This window comes from Colobus angolensis, unplaced genomic scaffold (genome assembly GCF_000951035.1).
Source record: "Colobus angolensis palliatus isolate OR3802 unplaced genomic scaffold, Cang.pa_1.0 Scaffold104, whole genome shotgun sequence".
Taxonomy (NCBI): Eukaryota; Metazoa; Chordata; class Mammalia; order Primates; family Cercopithecidae; genus Colobus; species Colobus angolensis.
The window spans coordinates 10,968,796-10,990,462 of NW_012111364.1; the positions used below are offsets into that span (position 1 = coordinate 10,968,796).

The window sequence follows — 21,667 nt, forward strand, 5'->3', positions numbered from 1 at the left end:
TGTTTCATATTCCCTCAGCAGCAGCACTTGTAAATTTATCTCAGCATCACTAGATATGGTGTGGCTTCATATCATACTCATGAGTATAATGATGCTGTTTGTAAGTATTGCTGTTCTTTTACACACACCTATGATGGTGAACGTTCAATTTAGTATTTTTCTTTTCGTGTAATGTTCTGTATATACTTGCATGTTTTGCATTTGAAGAAACTTGGTTGGAGATTAGGTTGTTTATATTCAGAATACCTTTATTGTTATGGAATAAGAATTTGATGCTCTTGAAATTGGTGTAGAATAGAACATTTGCAACCCTATTTAGTATGAGTGGAATTTCCTTTTTACTTTTCTCAAAAATGCTGTATTTCATGCCTTTCAGAAATTTTGAAATGTATGTTGCAGAGTAGGGGAAAGTAAGTATTAAAAGAATTTTCTAAGTTGAGAGAAAATTCTTTTTGTACTTAAATGTCAAGGTGATACTTAGGTGAAGTGTGTGTGAGATCTTGGATAGCTCAGATTTTTTAAATTTAAAGCTAGTCACAGATGTAATTCTCAACTAGCCAAAGTGAAGAAAGCCCAATTTGGGACAACGTCTAAAATAAGAATTGCTAGAAACTTACATATTAGGCATCTGTTACTGGTTATTTCCAATTCTGACTTTTTAAAATGTAGATTTTTTTTTTTTTTTTTAACCAATACACATCTGGAGGCATACACATTGAAGTAAATACAGCTGTGGTTATTTACATAATTAATCACAATTCTGGCAGTGCATTTAGTGTTTAAGGTAAAGTGTATGCTTTATAAGGCCATCCGCATATTGAAGGATGGCATTAGACTTGAGGTATTGTATCAGGTATCATGGGTATGTCATTGTTTGGTTATATTTTGTCCTTTTAAAAATTAATTCTGGAGTTAACTCTTTAAAACTGAGTGATTACAATTGCTTGATTGTCAGTGTAGTGTTAGAGTTGAAAATTAAAGCACAATTCAGAGATCCAAGAAAATGTCAGCTAAACCCAGAGATTACAATAATTACAGCTTTTTCATGTTATACATTGAGTAGAGTTTATATGTATTGTAACTTACATATATTGTAACATATATGTATACTGTAGAGAATTTGTAAGTGTTGGAAATACTATTTTGGGGCATTATGCCTACTATCACGTAAGCTTTTTGTGTAATATAGTTAAGTACATAATCCAGGTTAATAAACTCTTTAAAATATCTATCTAAAATAGATTATAGATTCTGGTTTGTCAGTGTTAGCACTGTTTTTCTTAATAGTGCTTGTATTAATTTTAACTGCTTAATAAGTTGTAATAGAAAAGAGGCTATTTCTCAGATTCCTCATCTATGATAATTGGAAGGATGGTATGCTATTACATAGACATCAGTGCTTCTTACTGCTTAGGGTAATAGTATTAAGGCTACAGAGTTTATCTAGATTTATCAGATAATTAACGAAGAATTTGGCCAGCTCTTTCATCCTTGTTCACTCAGTAGTGTCATAACTATGAAGTACTCTATAGTAATATCAAAGAAATATAGAGCTATTGTTATGAATCTTTTTTATATGTTCTACCTAAAATGTTGCTCACAGTATTCTTTTTCCCCCTCTTCATGAGCCAGTTCCTTTTTCCTGGGACTTTATGTCTACTTTTTCCTTTCCTTTCCCTGCCATTAAAATAGCATGAGATGGTTATTAGAAGAGGGAGAGATGCTTTATCTTTGTTGTAAATGATCATCAGAGTTTAACTTTATAAACTAAAAAAATTGGCTGGGCGCAGTGGCTCACGCCTGTAATCCCAGCACTTTGGGAGGCCTAGGTGGGCAGATCACGAGGTCAGGAGAACGAGACCATCCTGGCTAACATGGTGAAACCCCATCTCTACTAAAAATACAAAAAAATTAGCCAGGTGTGGTGGCGGACACCTGTAGTCCCAGCTACTCGGGAGGCTGAGGCAGGAGAATGGCATGAACCCAGGAGGTGGTGCTTGCAGTGAACCAAGATCGGGCCACTACACTCCAGCCTGGGCGATAGTGCGAGACTCTGTCTCCAAAAAAAAAAAAAAAAAAATTGTACCATTCTTAAATATTTTTTCCCCTCTATAAGTTAAAAGAAGTACAGCCAACTTGAAGACATCACTTAATAGCTGTTGAAATTAACATTTTGAATCAAATCATAATTAGATGAAAAAAATTTGTTTCTTAAAAGATAGTTGCTTTAAAAGATAAGACTCTACAGTATTTTTCAAAGACTTACAAGGTTAGCAGAAAAGTGTCAAATATTATTTTATATTTCTGGCTTGAATCTTTTGACACATGATTATTTCCTTTTTAGGGACCAGTGCAGATGGAAGCGACCTACTTAACAGTTTAGGAAGCTGGTTAGTTGGAAGTGGTTCAAGCTGAGTAGAAAAATCTGCTTGTTGTCTTAGAACCTTGAAACAGTTGTGTTGTGATTTTGAGTTATGTCATCCCCTTTACTTAAGAACGTAGTATCTAGTCTTTATTTAAATTATTTTTTTGTAACATAAAACTCCATTAGATATCTTTATAAAGACTCCTTAAAATAACTATAAAATAGATAATTTCTATTTCCAGGCTCAACCCACGTAGCATATTTAGAGCTTGAGATTTGAGGTTAGAGAATAGTGGTAATACATATGGACTTTCTCACCATTCTAAACAAAAGCTGAAATCTCAGTCTCAACCTCCTCTCTACCACTACCAAAGGGAGGAAGAAAATCTAGAAAACTAAAAATTACAATATTCTTCTTTATGCATATTTATGTTTATTCTTCCTTTAAAAATATAAATTTTGTATCAGTTATATTAGGCAGATACTAGTGGTGGCTTACAGGTTGGTCTACTTTTAAATATTTGTATATAAGTTATCCTTGTGTTTTGCAGTTTTGAATTTCACTCTGGTATCTTCCTGCCATTCAACTTGCTTTAGGGTTGTTTTGTGTTGTGTTTTGAAAGATTGTGAAGTAGACCTTCTAAAAATGAGTACAAAGAAAAATCAGTAAAGTAAATATCCTCCTGAAATTGTAAGTTTTCATGGCAGGTAGGATTTTTTGTATTAACTTCTATTTCAGATTATCTGCAAACTGAAGAATTGAGAGAACTAGACAGCATAAACTCAGATTTAAGGAAGATACCGTTTTCCATAGATACAGTTTTAGCTGTTTTTGAATTGTGAGTGTTCAGTAGCAAGCTTTTCAAAGTTTTTGTAATTGTGGAAATAATGTATGAGAAATATTTAGACAGCATCTGTTTCTATTTTTAGACTGGGCTGGCTTAGATGAAGATGAAGATGCACATGTCTGGGAGGATAATTGGGATGATGACAATGTAGAGGATGATTTCTCTAATCAGTTACGGTAAGTTTTAAGCCAGATTTTTATTGTAGTTCAGTATTAATTATAAGCATGGAATATGTAATTTACATAGATAATTAACCTCTTAAAAGCTTCTTAATCTTTGACATAGGTCTTTGAACTGTGTAAAGTAAGACATATTGTCTTCATCTCCTGTGATTCCAAACATGAACACTTTGAGTAATTGCCTACGAATTTTATTCTTTCTGGTCTTTTTATAAAGGTAGTAAAATAGAAGCATATTTGCCATTTCTTATCCTTGGGAATTTAATTCTGTCAATGTTAATTTTCTACCAATATCAAATAACTCAGCAGAAATTAGAATCATAGAGTGCTGGGACCTAATAGACTGGTGATTCTCAAACTGGAATGGAGATTGGGGTTGTGAGAATGTACTGTGTCATATTCATGTGTAAATCTACCTGACTTCATTTATTTATTGAGGTAAAATTCATATAACATAAAATTAAGCATTTAAAATGTACAGTTCAGTGGCTTCTAGTACATCCTCAATATTGTGCAACCATCATCTCTATTTAGTTCCAGTATTTTCAGCATCCCAAAAGGAAACAGTACTTACTAAGCAGTCATTCCACACTCTTTCTTCCCTTAATCCCTGGCTGCTGCTGATCTGCTTTCTATCTCTAAGGATTGGCCTATTCTGGATGCTTCATATAAATAAAATCATATAATATTGTGACCTTGCGTGGGTATCTTTTTTCACTTTGCATAATGTTTTCAAGGTTCATTCGTGTTGTACCATGCATCAGTACTTCATTCCTTTTTATGACTGAATAATATTCCATGTACATGTTCCATATTGTATATTGTATTCCAATATATACTACTATATGGATTTGCCACGTTTTATATATATTCATCAGTTGATGGACATTCAGACTGTTTCCACCTTTTAGCTATTGTGAATATGCTGCTATGAACATACATGTACATATATTTGAGTACCTGTTTTCAATTCTTTTGAAAAAAAATTATATATATATAAACAGAAGTGGAATTGTTGGGTCATTTGTTAGTTCTATATTTAACTTTTTGAGGAACTGCCAAACTGTTTTCTACAGCAGTTGAACAATTTATGTCCTTACTAGCATTCGTACTAGCAGGGTGTGAAGGTTTCAGTCTCTCCACATCCTTGCCAAAACTTATTTTTCTTTTTTTGTTTTAAATTATAGCCATATTTTAATCTGTTTTTTCTTTTGTTATTTGTGCTTTTGGTGTCATGTTTAATAATTCATTGGCAAATTCAAGGTAGTGAAGATTTATCTCTGTTTTCTTCTAAGAGTTTTGTAGTTTTTGCTCTTACATGTCAGTCTTTGCTTTGGGTTAATTTTTGTATATGTTATGAAATAGGGCTTCAGCTCATTTTTCTGCATATAGATGTCTAGTCCTTCCAGCACCATTTGTTGAAGAGACTTTTTTCCCTCCTAATTTTGTTTTGATTCAGCCTGTATTTATCTGTCTTGGCTATAAGAATAAATAGACTGTCATATACTTTGCTCAAGTAAAGATATAGAAGATGTGTGTATTCCAATCTTCTCATTTACTAGTCTAATAAGCTTGTACAAACAGAAAGTGAAATAGTTTATAATACATTTTTAAACTTTGATTTCTAATAGTGATGCAGTAGCACCAGCTCCTACACTGCATTGTTTTTATTGGCTCTATATTTTAAAGACATTAAGAATTTTGCTGGAGACTGATAATAATTTTACCCACTTTATTCTCCTTTTTAGAAGTAGTACAATTTACCTTTCACTGTTATACTGATACTTCTACAATTTTTCATTTCCGTTTCTCAAATATTGCTGACTGATTTTTGACATCTTTTGGTTCTTCCAGTACCCTGAGATGTAATTATCCAGAGCCTTGAGATTTTAAACTGCTTTAATGCAGTTATCTTACCCGTCTTAATAAGTTTTCAATTTTGTCTTAATAATGTTGTTTTTCCTTTTATAGTTTTATGGACAAGATAAAAATGATAGCTGTTGAACAATAATCCTGCCTTTTTAAAAAAATCTATTAATGTTACATCATCTGTTCCAAGCATTGGACCTGCTCTTTTTCATTCTTTATGATCAATATATGGCTCTTGAAAGCCCCTTCTCTTCTTTTTACAGATTTCAGTTTATTTCGAGGATCAGATTAATTCTATGTGTACAAGCTCATGCACTTTCTTTTTACATTTGTCTTTATTTTATTTCCTTCAAAAAATGAGCCATGTTATAGAACACCCTACTAGCTTTTGAAAAATATGCATTCCCTTTTGTTCCTCCTTAGCATTGTTATGCTATTAGACTATTTTCAGGTCTTCCAAATGCTGTTGATCCCTACTCTGTGTTCTTAATCACATGTCAGAGTTTTTTTCCTGGTATGTTTTTGACATTTTTAAATTGAGGCTAAATAAGTTTTCTTCCTTCGACATTCAAAATAGTCAAATTCCTTTGAAGTTTTGTTCCTTTTGTGTCTTTCATTAGTACTTTCCTCTTAAAACTAATTGATACATTATTGAATACTGTAATTTTTACCAAGAAACTTTCGGTAGTAAATGTGTTGATAATTAGATTTCACATCATTACATGTTGCCTTTTTCTTGGTTTTGAAATAGAACATTATATTTTTGTGGCTTACTGTTTTTATAATACACCCCACAGTGCTGTTATGTACTCTGTTGTGTTTCTGCCTTTAGGTTTGTGGATTTCTGTAGGTATATCAATCTATTTTTGTTGTTTTTGGTGGTGGTTTTTTGCCTGAGGTATATAAATCTTGATGCCTCCATTAGTGAATAAGATTTTTCTTTTTATTTCCCCATTTGAGTCATGAGTTTTTTCCTCACTAAGATTGTTGCTACATTGCCAGTGGTGTCAAATAGAACTTACTGTAGTGATGGAAATGTTCGAGAAGCTGCTGTATACAAGCAATCCAGTTACATTTGGCTGTTGAGCACATGAAATATGGCTAGTGCAGCTAAGGGACTGAATTTTTTGTTTTATTTAATTAAAATAGCCACGTATGACTATCATATTGAATAACACAGCCTCCGACAATCCTTGCTTTAAAAAATTTATCTTCATTAAAAAACTCACACAAAGTTATTCTTCCTAATCTTTTCTGTAAAGTACATGGAAACCCTTAACATAGTATCAATAAGCCATGGTAACGAATGGGGTTTACTGTTCTGATGTTATTTCGTCCTAATCCTATTTAACAGTGGAGAGGCATCTCAGACTCCAGTGTGAATCAGACTGCCAGGGTTCCAACCCAAGATCTGCCTCCTCTTTAGCCATATGAACCTTGGGCAAGTCACTTAGCCTTTCTGTGACCTACTTTTCTCACACATAAAATTCAGATGATAATTAGTGCTCTACTGCTAGAGTTATTAAAAGATTTAAGTGATTTAATATGTGTAAAGTGCTTAGACTATGGTGTGTGTTAAATAAAAACTATCCATGTAGCAGGCCACCCACTTTCCACGTTCTGCTTTCTCTTTCCGTGTAATTACCTTTAACAGATAGAAGTAGAAAGAGTAAGGCCAGTTTGTGCTTCCAGGTAACTCGAAGTCATTCTTTTTTTTGCGGCTTCTGATATCATTTGTTTCTTTATATATTAGGAGAAATAGGAGGTAGTATGATTTTCTCAACCCTATTTCATATCTTACATAAAAACTCTTTAAGAAGCCAGTATAGGCCAGGCGCGGTGGCTCACGCCTGTAATCCCAGCACTTTGGGAGGCCAAGGCGGGTGGATCACGAGGTCAGAAGATTGAGACCATCCTGGCCAACAGGGTGAAATCCCATCTCTACTAAAAATACAAAAAAATTAGCTGGGCATGGTGGTGGGCGCCTGTAGTCCCAGCTACTCAGGAGGCTGAGGCAGGAGAATGGTGTGAACCTCAGAGGCGGAGCTTGCAGTGAGCTGAGATCGCGCCACTGCACTCCAGCCTGGGCGACAGAGTGAGACTCTGTCTCAAAAAAAAAAAAAAAAAAAAAAAGCCAGTATAGTTCCTGATTTACCAAATCTGATATAGCCATTGTCATAAAGCTGAGTAGTTTCTTGGATAGTAAGAGGACTTATCAAACCTACTAGTGGCCATTAGTCTTTTTTCTTATTTTCTTGCACAAAGACTGCTGCTGTTTTTGTTTCAGATGGTGTATGTTCACTGTGTGTGTTGTATGATATTACAGTTGTGCTGGTGTTTTCTGTTTTTGTCTTTGTTGATTTTTCCATTCAGCAGCCTCATGACTATTAGTGTTTTTGTTTTGTACTTGGTGGCCTCAATTTTTTTCTTTTGGTTTTTTAAATTCTAGCAAAGAATCTTTCATCTTCTCTAAGAATTTAGCTGATAGAGAAGCATTTCATCATCTCGTTTGTGTTCGTAAACAATTTATACAGCCACTTGGTGACCAGCCACCTCCCATTAGGAAGCCCAATAGACACAAACCTGAAGGATAGATTTGGTATACTTGTTACTTAAATTGTAGGTTGAACTTTGGGGTTTTTTTGTTCATTTGTTTTCTTGCTGCTGTTAAAGTGAATATTCTACAGAGTAAAGTGTAAAATTTTAGCATAAGATAAAATTCAAAGACAGTTACCACATTCCCCAAAGACTGGCAACAAGAGTTTTTGTATGAAACATTTGAATTTTCTGTGATCATCAGAAATAGAATCTTTTAGCTTTTCCTTTCAGCCTTGATTCTTATTTTAATGTATACTACATTACATTTGTATAACTTTCTCTCGTTTAGCTCTCAAAACAATGGAGATAAGTTGTTATAAATGAAGGGCAGATACTATAATCTCCAGTTTCCTGAGGGGTGGAGGAAGGGCCCAAAGGAAGCAATTTGTTAGCAAAGGAAGGGCCAGAGTCAGAGACTTGCACTGAGCTCTTGACTCCTAATCCAGTGTGTATACCACCAGCCCATACTATACCCTAGCAGAAGACAAGGATGATTCATTTGAACAGTCTATGGCCTTGATATAATTTATGGAAATTAGCTCACTGTTTGTATTCTAAATAACTAAAAATTTTAGGAAAGCAAAGGAGTTTTGAGAAATGAATACTAAATACTATACATTATTCCTGTCGTGTGTTTGCATTGGAATAGTGTGGTGGTGTCTAAGCCAAATTTACTTGAGAACAAATGTCTGTCTTATTGGATGTAATGATGTAAAGCATATTAATCATACTTTAAATTTACTCAGTGTTTTATCATGGATTAGCCATCTAATAATTTTGTCATAAACTTTTATCTGAATTGTGGCAAATAAGTTGTGGTGATATTTGGAATGGTAGTTTAAATAGTTTGAAGTTGATGACATAGCTAAACTTTTTTGTACAAATATTTTATTTAAGGCAGATCAACAATTGCAGATGACATTCTCAATATATGACTAATCTTTAGATTGGACAAATTATTTGAAATTTTAAAAAAAGTATCTTTATGTTTGTATGTTCATGCTAGTATAAACTTTTGGGATTTTCATTCATACTTAAAATCAGGAAAATAAAGTCTTGTTTAATATTCCATGACTTATTTTTTGTATTTATTTTACATATATGGTTAATGCAGAAAATTTTCACACACTTTTAAATTTGATTACTAATATATATGTATATATTTTGGTTAGAGCAATAGATATATGTCAATATGGAAAGCAATCTGTTTATTCTTTCTGCATATACAACAGTAATACAATAATACCTGTAATGATCATTATAAAATCTGGTTTGATAGTGATGTGTACTTTCCCTGAGGTTAATTAGTCTCAAAACTTATGTTTAAATATATATTAGGAATAGAACATTCATATGGCATTTGGAAAGTATTTGAAGGCTAGCAGTAACTCCTTCACATTTCTTCTACAAATAGAGTTATAAGACAATTAAGGAAGATAAAATATAAGTTAACTAATGGGAGAAGCAAAATTTTAAGTATTATATTGACTCATATCCAATTTTCTTACGTAGTTTTTTCTTCAGAGACAAAAATAAAACTATTCAGTGGTATTGTAAACTGATGTCTCGGGCATAGCTCGTTTATTTGTTTATTTACTGTATTATTTCTGAAGGAATGTTATTAAAGAATGCCTGGTGATGTTCTTTCTGTTTTATCGTAGAGCTGAACTAGAGAAACATGGTTATAAGATGGAGACTTCATAGCATCCAAAGGAAGTGTTGAAGTACCCTAAACCTGACCTGCTTAATAAATTCTAGGACAGAGAACCCAGGATGGGACACTAAAAAAAGTGTTTATTTCATTATCTGCTTGGATTTATTTGTGTTTTTGTAACACAAAAAATAAATGTTTTGATATAATCTTGTTTCGTTCAGAAGTCTTAATCTTTGCCTCTAATCAATTTTCTTCTCATGATTTTCCAAAACCTTATTATATATAGATGGTAAAATTGCATATTATGAAACTTTTATTTTTTTAATGTTAACTGAGTGAGGCTCAGGTTAAATGATCTGGAGTAGATTTCACCTGATTCCCAATTCAGTACTTTTCTTAAACCACATCAATTAATTGTTACTTCTGTTTTATAAGGAATTTCTTTTACATCATGTTGAACCTTAATCTCTTCAGTATTTTGATAGCTTAGGCAACATTTGCTGACATTTATAAGGTGACCTTTCAAAACCTGTGTTTTAAAAATATTAATCATTTTAAATTGCTGTAATTTACTTAGTTCCTGAGCCATTAATAATATTATTAATGGTTGTTAGCATATTATTGGTACTTAAAGTCCAAAGTAGTTTAATCACAGTTCTAAGAATGGTATCTTCTATTAAAATTGAGGAAGTGGGCTGAAGATACTTTATCAACAAGTGCATATTTTCAGGTACTACATAGCAGGCTTATTTAGTACAACTGAGTTTTCACAGAGTGATAGCTGTTGCCACATCTGCTTTTGTGAATGGGAGATTTAATTTGATTTGTAAAGGATTCTTTGTGATGACTTAAATGTACGGGATATTTTTTAGGAATATTTTCAAATGTAAATGTTGTTACTAAGAACTACAATCAATCTGTAATGTTGAGTAATTTCAAATGTAAAATTTATGTAACATGGCAGTGCAGACACCAAAATAGGGGTTGGTGGCCTGGAATACAAGTTATACTTCAAAATGATTTTGAACATAAGACAAGCATAAACCTACCTTGCCTGCCTAACAGAACTGCTAGATGATCAAATGGAATAAGGAACACCAAAGAACTTTGGAAAGTATAAAAGTTTTGAATGGATGAGTGGTATTTTTATAAATATGATGAAGGACAAGCAGCCATGTTAATGTTGTAACATGCTAAGAAGTATTTTGATGTGCATTTTCTCAGTATTTTGGTCTGTGGTTACAGAATATGGTCACCCTAACAATGTCAGATTACTGACACTACTAAGTGATGGCCTGAATGGTGTCCACTTGATGTGATGATTTTAAATTGTTGAGGTATAATTTTGAAACCTCAGAGGAGTTGAGCAGAGGCTTTAATGGGTTATTTGTAGTTATCCAGTGTTTTGTCCTTAATTAAATATCAAAATTTAGGTAGTTGTTGTTAAGGATTGGGTACCTGAAAATTGGTATTTGGCATCAGGATGATAAAATACATCGAAGTAGGAAAGGAGATTAGTCAGGGAGATGAAAAAAATTATTATTTGAAATTTTACGATTTATAGATTTCTCTCATTTGACCTTCACAGTGACCCACCCTGTGAAGGAGGGAGGAGAGGCCTATTTATTGTAAACATTTTGTCAAACAGAAAACAGTCTCACAGTAAGGAAGTAAAAGGGCCCAGGATTGCAATGGCTAATAGGAGGCATATAAAGAGCTAGAATCTAGGTTTCTGGACTTTTGGGTTTCTTGCATGATATTTTGGAAAGTGCATGAGTTCTGATGTTACTTCAAGGTTTGACTTATAATTAGACCACTTATTAGTTGTGTGTTAAGTTTCAGAACAGCCTGTTAATGGTTTTCCTGTTCTATAAAATGGAAAGAATCCCTGCAGGGTTGAGCTGAAGATTAGCATGTGATAATCAAGTAATCAAATTTATTTATTTATTTATTTATTTATTTATTTATTACTGAGCCGTGCTACCACTTATATGGAAGTTGCCTTACCTCCCCTTAATAACTGATGCTTATATGTACCAGACATTGTTCTCAGCTATTTATATGTGTTAATCTTCACAACAACCCTGAGATAGGTAACGTTATGGTGTACATTTCATATATGAAGAAAAGCACCAAGATTCTGAATAATTTGCCCATAGTCACTCAGGAAGTGGTTCCGAACAAAACAAAAAAACCGTCTTCAATGGAAGGGTCTCTTCTACACAACCTAGGGTTTCTCTTTCAACAGCACTTAATATAGTCTCACATAAATGCTCCTTAAATTTTAGTTGAGTAGATACACAGAACAAATGAAGTTTATTGCAAATTTGCTTCATGGTAGAAGTTTTTGTTGATACAGACATAAATGTTTCTGTTAGCGATGACTCCCTTTTTTCTCCTGTAGTTTTTCATAATTATTTTCCAAAATTCAGTTGTGTTTGAAATCAAATTGTAGATGTAATAATGGTCAGTATTTTTCATTAGGCCTTGGCATAGAATTGCTGTAGGGGATGCCATGTCCATTCTATTCTCACTAAAAGTTTAATTTAGAGGACTATCATAATGAGCCAACTCCCTTTTGAAAGATTGAATGTTATATTATTAATACTTTCTACACCATGTTGTCTGCACTGTATATTTTTAAACATATCCTTCTTGTTCCACACTTCTCATTTTGAGAGAGGTAACACATCCCACCCACTTGGCAGAGAGCTTACACCACCACCCTCTTTCCACCCATACACATGATGGTGGGGACTGGATTTTCCAGCTACCTTAATGGCTCCTATTGTACTCTGCCTTTAAGTCTCCTGAGTTTACTTCTTGCTGTATCCATATGTTCTCTTGAGTAATCTCACAAGTGTCAGCTGCTTTTAAACAAATTCCACATGTATGATTTCAAATCTCTTCTGTTTTGGCCTGTCCCTGAAACTCTAATCTCATATATTCAGCTAACAACTTGATTACCTCTCCATGTCTGAGTATGTTAAAATTAACTTGTTTGGAAGCCTTCATTATCCTTTTCAAACCCGATCTTTCCTCCAGTCTTCCCCACCTCAGTAAATACACCCACATCCAACCCAATTGTTTAAGCCAAAAATACAGAAACTTACTGAATCTTCTCTTCTCCCAATACCCAATCCATTGGTGAGTCCTATCAACTCTACCTCAAATGTATATTTCATGTAGTTAGTACACTACTTGCCTTTTCCATTCTTCCCTTCCCCTTTCCTGTTGAATACTCATCTCCCCTGCCCCACCAACCCTTAGATATCCGTCCTTCTTTCACATGGGGCATGTGACTCAAGGCAAGCCAACACCATTTCCAGCTCAGGGTGAGGTCTGCTTCATCTTAAGCCAATCTTGGTAATCCTGTGCTCCGTGCAAGTGATTGGATACAAGGATGGACAGCTTTAAATAAATTTGGGGCAATGAATCCAAAGGAGGGCTAGGAGCATCTGACAAAGAAAAATCCTGCTTCATAAAATAGCACATAAAGCCAGCCTTTCCCTCCAAATACAAATAAGGGAGCATCTTGTCTCAATTGCTAGTGACAGTCATATAATAGCTATTCCAATTTGAGGATGAAGATTAAAAAGTCTGGAAGACGATTCTTTAACGATGTCGTTGAGCTTACTCTAGGACTAGGCTTCCTGTGAAACCAGCCTACGCATGTCCTTTTTTTTTTTTTTTTTTAAATTATACTTTAAGTTCTGAGGTACATGTGCAGAATGTGCAGGTTGGTTACATAGGTATACATATGCCATGGTGGTTTGCTGCACCCATCAACCTATCATCTACATTAGGTATTTTTCCTAATACTATCCCTCCACTAGTCCCGCACCCCCTGACAGGCTCCAGTGTGTGATTCCCCTCCCTGTGTCCATGTATTCTCATTGTTCAGCTCCCACTTACGAGTGAAAACATGCGATGTTTGCTTTTCTGTTCTTGTGTTAGTTTGCTGAGAATGATGGTTTCAAGCTTCATCCATGTCCCTGCAGAGGACATGAACTGATCTTTTTTATGGCTGCATAATATTCCATGGTGTATATGTGCCACGTTTTCTTTATCCAGTCTATTATTGATGGCCATTTGGGTTGGTTCCAAGTCTTTGCTATTGTGAACAGTGCCACAATAAACATACGTGTGCATGTGTCTTTATAGTAGAATGATTTATAATCCTTTGGGTATATACCCAGTAATGGGATCACTGGTTCAAATGGTATTTCTAGTTCTGTATCCTTGAGGAATCGCCACACTGTCTTCCACAATGGTTGAACTAATTTACACTCCCACCAACAGTGTAAAAGTGTTCCTGTTTCTCCACATCCTCTCCAGCATCTGTTGTTTCCTGACTTTTTAATGATTGCCATTGTAACTGGCGTGAGGTGGTATCTCATTGTGGTTTTGATTTGCATTTCTTTAATGACCAGTGAGCACTTTTTCATGTTTGTTGGCCACATAAATGTCTTCTTTTGAGAAGTGTTTGTTCATTTCCTTTGTCCGCTTTTTGATGGGGCTGTTTTTTTCTTGTAAATTTGTTTAAGTTCTTTGTAGAGTCTGGATATTTATCTATCCAAGGATAGACAAAAGATACAATTTCTCCTTTGTCAAATGGATAGACTGCAAACATTTTCTCCCGTTCTGTAGGTTGCCTGTCACGCTGATGATAGTTTCTTTTGCTGTGCAGAAGCGCTTTAGTTTAATTAGATCCCATTTGTCAATTCTGGCTTTTGTTGACATTGCTTTGGTGTTTTAGTCATGAAGCCTTTGCTCATGCCTATGTCCTGAATGTTATTGCCTAGGTTTTCTTCTAGGGTTTTTATGGTTTTAGGTCTCAAAACAGTAGGAGCTATTTGTGACATACTCACAACCAATATCATACTGAATCGGCAAAAACTGGAAAACCGGTACAAAGCAAGGATGCCCTCTGTAACCACTCCTATTCAACATAGTATTGGAAGTTCTGGCCAGAGCAATCAGGCAAGAGAAGGAAATAAAGGGCATTCAAATAGGAAGAGAGGAAGTCAAATTTTCTCTGTTTGCAGATGACATGATTGTATATTGAGAAAACCCCATCATCTCAATCCAAAATCTCCTTAAGCTAATGAACAATTTAAGCAAAGTATCAGGATACATAATCAATGTGCAAAAATCACAGGCATTCCTATACACCAAGAACAGACAAAAAGAGAGCCAAATCATGAGTGAACTCCCATTCACAATTGCTACAAAGAGAATAAAATACCCAGGACTGCAATTTACAAGGGATGTGAAGGACCTCTTCAAGGAGAACTACAAACCACTGCTCAAGGAAATAAGAGAGGACACAAACAAATGGAGAAACATTCCATCCTCATAGATTGGAAGAATCAATATTGTCAAAATGGCCATACTGCCCAAAGTACTTTGTAGATTCAATGCTGTTTTCATCAAACTACCTTTGGCTTTCTTCATAGAATTGGAAAAAACTACTTTAAATTTCATATGGAACCAAAAAAGAGCCTGCATAACCAAGACAATCCTAAGCAAACAGAACAAAGCTGGAGGCATCACACTACCTGACTTCAAACTATACTACAAGGCTACAGTAACCAAAACAACATGGTACTGGTACCAAAACAGATATATAAACCAATGGAACAGCACAGAGGCCTCAGAAATAACACCACATATCTACAACCATTTGATCTTTGACAAGCCTGACAAAAACAAGCAGTGGGGAAATGATTCCCTATTTAATAAACAGTGTTGTGAAAACTGGCTAGCCATACACAGAAAACTGAAACTGGGATCCCTTACACCTTATACAAAAATTAACTCAAGATGGATTAAAGACTTAAACGTAAGACCTAAAAGCAAACGTCCTTATTTAAGACATCTTAGGTTGGTTGTTTTGTTACTTGTACCCAGAAATAGCTTAACTGATAAATTGAGTATCTACTCACACTACTAGTGTTAGTACTGCTTCTCTTTCTGCCCTCTAATCTAAAAAAAACACCAAATTGTTAAAATTTAGATCATGTCACCGTTTTCCTTAAATACTGTCAGTACTTAAAGCAGCACAAAATCTAAACTACTTGTAAAGCCCAGTGTAGTCTGGCTCCTGCCAATGTTATTGACACACACCATTTGATTTTCAATATTGCCATATTTTGATCACTTCTGAAGAGTAAATCAAAGATAAATCACCCAAGCAGAAAGTGATTAAACTACATGCAGTTGCTTGAACATGCAAAGGCCAGGTGCTTTTGCACCAGTTGTTCCCTGGGATGCTTGCCCTCCTCATCCACTTAAGTCAGGCCTTCCTGATCATTTAAGCTAAGGTATCTACTTGGTTGTTCTACAACACGACCTCCTAAAAATTGCTCTCCAATACTGCCTGATTTTTTTGTTCACTGCTGTTGCATTGCAAAGGCCAGTTCCTTGTGTGTCAGAAACTAATGATAAACAGTAGCCAGAATATTGATTTCATTTTGCTTTCCACATATTTGCCTAGAGGGTTGATGGGTTGTCAAAAAGGTGGATACAAGGATAAATTCCATTTTATATTAGCTATAGCTTTAATTCACTGGTCAGGTAGAATTCGCTATGTTATTCTGATTCCTCTTTAGCTGTCATGAAATTGAAGAAAATTTATACTCCTACCCTCTTTGTTACCCTTGTAAGATGACTTTCTTAGACTAGGTGACTATTAGAGAAAGTCTTGTCACTTTTCACCGATGAGGATAATATTTAGAATTACAGGAAGAACCATTAGCTAACATTCCAGTGGTGCACAAAACATTTAAAACTCTAGATTATCATCTTCACCTGGGCCAGCACACCCCTGTTTACAATGTAACGTTGTGTGTTTCTCCTCTTAGTTACTGTTTTTGTTGTTGATTGTGTTTATTAATGGTTTTCTGTTATAGACAGTATTCCTTAAAAGTAGAATTCCCATTGTATTCATGTTTATATCCCCTTGTCTTACTGTGGGTTGTCTCAGAAGCAACTTAGAATAGAAATAAGGATTCAAATGTCAGTATTTTATTACAGAAGTGCTAGGGGAATGGGGAAGTGAGTCAGGAAAGAGAAGCTAAAGAGGAGTATATATATATAGCAAGTTACACCATAGGCAATTCAACTTCAGTTCCACCTGGGAACTCTAGGAGGCTATATACAACATATCTTAAGAGTTATCCTGTCCTAGGGGAGGCAAGCCAGAGTATTTATCAACTCGTCAGTCATTGGTTGAGAGTTACTTGGGAAAATCCCCCAGTATCTTCTGGTATGACCCATGTGTAGGCAGGATAGGCTCTGGCTACCATAGAAAGTATTCAGACAGAATTACAGTCTCTGGCAGCTGAAAGTGGAGCTTTCCTGCCTGGAAGTGGTAAATGATGAAGAAATAAGGGCAGGGCACCAATCGCATCTGCTACATCACTTGGTGTGTCTTAAATATTTGCTATAAAGTGAATCTTGAAACCATTGAATCAAGAGATCAGAAGGATGATTGGCAGAATCAGCATAGATTAAGAAACAGTAGAGACCTTTTATAACAGTGAGAGGTGGGCTTTGCCTTCCTTCTTGATTGTGAGTCACAAATCCATGTAATAAGTCATTTCATATCTAATTGGTTGTGCCTAGACAATTTAAACCTTATATCCTGCCAAAAGAGGTCAATCGGATCACTAACGACTAAGAAATACACTTTTTTTGTTGCTGCCTATGGTGAAATGTCTTTCAGAAAAACCTTCATTGCTTTTTGCTTTGACTCAAAATATGGCATCATTAAAGCTCAATAACTATTCAACAAATCGATCACCAAGATTAATCCCTTATTTAAGGTATAAATGATGTGCTTTTGTCTATGTTAGGGTTCCTAAATAAAGATTTAACAAAGATATTTTAATTTTTCAAAGCTCGTACTCAAAAACAAAGACTCATGGTTGGTATTTTATGTATAGAAATCCATGGTCCAAGTTAATAGGATGTGTCTTAATGATTTCGATGATGATATTTCGAAGTAGTGGAATGGACGGGACAGTGATTTTATGAGAAAAGCAATTGCTGCTTTTTGCTAAAGCTAGGAAGGCCACTACAATGAGCCACAGAGATGACAATTTGTGTTTATGTCTTTTATATCTTTCAGCAATTACTTCTTTGGTGATTAAAAAAGGCATGTGCAAAATTATTTTGGTTTCAGAGACATATACATCATTCCTCTTAAGTAAGACAGTTGAAAAAAAATAAAGCTATTGATTTATGTATTGAAGAAGTTTCTTCATGTTTTATAATTTAATTTGTTAAATAAGTCTTGTTTTGGAAGCTAAGTTTTCACCATTTGATACAAGTCTATATAATACTAGTTCATAATGTAGGGTCTAGACCAAGACTGTTTTATCAAACAGTGCTGCTAGATTTTATTTTGCTTTGCAAATTAAAATTTATTGTTGTAGACTAATAAAATTGTCTTTAAGTCAACTGACTCTGAAAGAGAGCATATGTGCTTTTATTTTTCCATGGAAAGCTTTTTTCTTAATTTTTCTCATCCAAATTAAATTCGATATCTCATTTTAAAACTATTTCAAGGTACAGAAAAATTTAGGGATAGTCAATCAGGAATTAAATAAGTGATGTCAAATAATGTTCCCAGGGAACTGTGGGAAAGGGTGTGATTGTGAGGCTGTAGGCACCCCTCTTTTGTTTCAGTCAGAGTAGTTTGACTTTTATTTGTTTTAGACATTGGAATTCAACATACGATTTCATTTGAAAACTTGATTCTGCTGCCTTTCTTTTAAAGTTTGATAACAGTGATCTAGATGTTCTACAATATTGGCAATTTCTCCTAAATACTACCAAGTAAGTTAGGTTTTACTTTCTGTCCAGATTCAGGGTACAACCACTTCATACTGTGAAAATTATAAACATTTTTCCTAAGTTTTCTGAGTCTGTGTCATCTATGTATTTGTGACCATGATGTTAGACTTACAGAATTGGATGGATGCTTAAAAGGCATCTACCTCTACCACTTCATTTTACAGATGAAGAAATAACCTCAAAGCCATTGTGACCCGTCCCCAAGGTCACACTGAGCAGAATCAAGAAATGAATCAAATTGGGTACTCTTCTCACTGCACTGAACTTACTCTTTTAGACGTTCTGTTTCACTAATTTTGAATATGGAATATTTGCTAGATATTGGGAAATATAAATGGCATAAAGAAAGTATGAGAACAAATAACATTGCAAAAGAAATTTATTCATTCAACAAATATTTATTGAGTAGCTACCAAGCATCAGGCGCTGTATTCAGTGAAACTAGTCTGTTAGTTCACATATGAAAAACGTACGTGTGCTTTATGTGATGTTTGTTAATGCAAGTTAAGTAGATTGCTCCTGGACTTTAGGGTGACTTCTTTTTTAATACCATAGTGCACATTGGTTTTATCTTGGCTACTGGGAACACACTGTCCTTTATGTTGCTAATAACATCTAGATTTTTTATGGGTAATTAATATCATCACCTCCTTTCCCTACTCCCCTTCCCCGCTCTCCTTCATTTTTCTGCCGTCTTGGTGAGGCCGACTGAGGACTTTCTTTCTTAAGCAGAGATAATAATGATGAGGAAAACTGTCAATTCATTCAGCCCAGACCACTGAATAGTTCCTGCGCTGAGACCTTCTCCCCACCAGAGCACCTTTGAGCCTATCTCCAGGCATGGCTCTTCAGTCTCATCATGGATTCTAATACCTCTCTCACTTCCTTTCAATAAATCCCCTTTCTGCTGAAGTTAATCAAAGTTATCTTGTGTTGCTTGCAACCAATTTACCCTAAATGATATCTATAGCTCTTTGTGAGAGATTCTGTAATTATTTATCAGATGTGACAACACAAACTGCTAGAGAAGAACACGATCTATGAAATTAAGGCCTTTGTCTCAAAGTCCAAAACCTGAGTCACTGTACCAAGAAAAGATGATGCTAACCACCAACTGAACCTTTTAGCTCTTTGTTACCTTAACAAGCTTCATGTCGGGAGACCTGTTACACAATAAAGATAGTTCCCTTCTCTCGATTATCTTCTCCCCATTTAGAGACGACTCCTGAGAAGCTGTCCTGGGCCTCTTACGGCTGTGAAGCACTGTCATCCTTTTCCCAGTCTTCATTTTGATCTGCTAAAGTACCATTGCGCTGGCCCTCTGCTGAGTGCTGTTGACCTTGTTCGCTGATTGCTTTTAGTGATTCCCTTTGGTGATTGATGGAACTGACTGGACAGTAATGAAAACAGGGCTGATTTGCTTTGTCTTAGCAGGATTAAAGCCTGAAAACAAATCTAATTTTCTTTTATGGGGAATGGAAGTAGGAACAAAAGATTTTGATCAGTGTCTTAAAGTAACATGAAAGGAAGACTGGAGGATTTAATATGGTAAAAGGAAACTCTGTAAAGGAAAGGAAGCAGAACTGTTAGATTCCTAATGGAAGGAGTGGTGACTCTCTAATTTCCTTCTTAACAATAAATGCTGTTCACATGCTAGGCATGGTATATACTAGCCCATAGATCCTCTGTATAAATTTGTGATGTAACATGAGAGAAAAAGACATGGGAAATGTAAAACAATCATGGGAAAATTGAAGAGGTTGGAATAGAGCATTGCACTCAAAATTTGTCATCTTTACCCTTCCATGATATCTCTCAATAAAATTGGCAGAAATGTAACTTGTAGGTAATTAATGGAAAGTTCTTGAGTCCTTTACTTGTTTTTCTGCCATTGTTAATGAATGTAAAGGGGTAACTATTAAAAACTGTAGCGTAGCACTGAGTATTATACATATATTTTACATTTATACATATATTTTACATTTAAATTTCAACTCTTTTAATAATTGTGGGCAAATAATAGGTAGCAGACTGGTCAGCCTTATCATAGGAGGATGAATTGTTGCAGGAACATTCCTTCTTCTTTCACATTTTCCCTGCAGGAATAAAGAGGTTGTTCAATCATTTAGCCTATATATAGGTAGAGAGAAAGGCAGCAGAAGAGCCCAGTGCAATGTTATTGCATTACTATAATCATAAAACTGTCAATGACTTAATCTCTAGGTCTTTATTTCACACCTAGAAAATGGGGATGTATGGGTCAAGGGCAGGGCCACTGTCAGCCTAAACAATGCCTCTATGTAAACTGGAAATTTTCACCCCTTCCTGCAGGAGAATTTAGCCTCATGAATTTGGCAAATGGAGCTCAGGCTAGATTTCAGCCTCTGGTTTCTTTCGCTGGATTCTCTTGTACAGAGTACAACCTACATAGCTGTATGTAACAGCCCTGGTGTGAGTTCTTGGTTGCCTGCAACAGAATCCAACCCTAAATACGTTATGCCAAATCAGAATTTACTGGCAGGATATTGGAGTTCACAGATCAAGAGGAACCTGAGAAAGTAACAGAAGCTAGGACATCTCTGGCATCAGGGACCTTAAGGTTGATTGAGGCTTTAACTCAGTAGCTGGACCCCAGGTGCTACTGCAAAGGATTGGGCATCTGTCCACGTCCTCTTCCATCACTCACTTAGAATTTACAGTCCCAAGAGTGATATTTGACTGCCTGGCCCCCTGGCTATAACAGGGAGCTGGTGGAGGAAGGAGCAGGCTCCCCAGCTTCTGAAGTAGGAAATGACAGTGAGAGCTGGCACTTAGTGTCCTCCCACTAAGACCACACACCATTTGAGTTATCCCCAAGGAGAGACTGGGGTGTTTTTAGGAAGCTATGTATGTGTGGAGAGAATTGGGTGCTGGATAACTATAAAATGGTAAATGTCTGTTATATACTTAGCTGTTAATGTAACCTAAACATATTATCTAGTCGTAGCTGCCAAACAAAACTGCTCCAAAGATAGAAACATCAAGTGTTAGAACTAACGGCATTTAAGTGACCAGTTTCCTGACCCAGCGTTTTAGTGCATGTCCTTTTCTCTATACATAGAAGTAATGGCAGAAACTGATGGCCTGAAAAGGAAAGAGAATATCAAGTGACAGTTCATAGTGAAATACTCAAGATGCAATTCTATGAGTTCATTATTCCTCTTGATTCTCTGTAGTTCGCCCCATACTGTGTGCAGAAGACAGTTTTCTCCAGAGAAAGGAGAATAGTCTTCAAATTTTATAATCTTTCCAA

General features: G+C 35.3%; 1 protein-coding gene across 2 annotated transcripts in view; it reads left to right on the top strand.

The window, feature by feature from the left end:
- The window catches only part of SHFM1 (split hand/foot malformation (ectrodactyly) type 1), a 36,227-nt gene that overhangs the window by 12,291 nt on the left and 2,269 nt on the right, over positions 1-21,667 (top strand). The window contains exons 2-3 of one of the 2 annotated variants that reach the window (XM_011943373.1): positions 3,296-3,389; positions 9,521-9,724. In XM_011943373.1, coding sequence (XP_011798763.1) covers positions 3,296-3,389; positions 9,521-9,563 — 137 coding nt within the window. In that variant the 3' untranslated portion in view covers positions 9,564-9,724. Of the gene's footprint in view, positions 1-3,295; positions 3,390-9,520; positions 9,725-21,667 lie in introns of those variants that run through there. The other variant, XM_011943364.1, reaches the window with a different exon arrangement.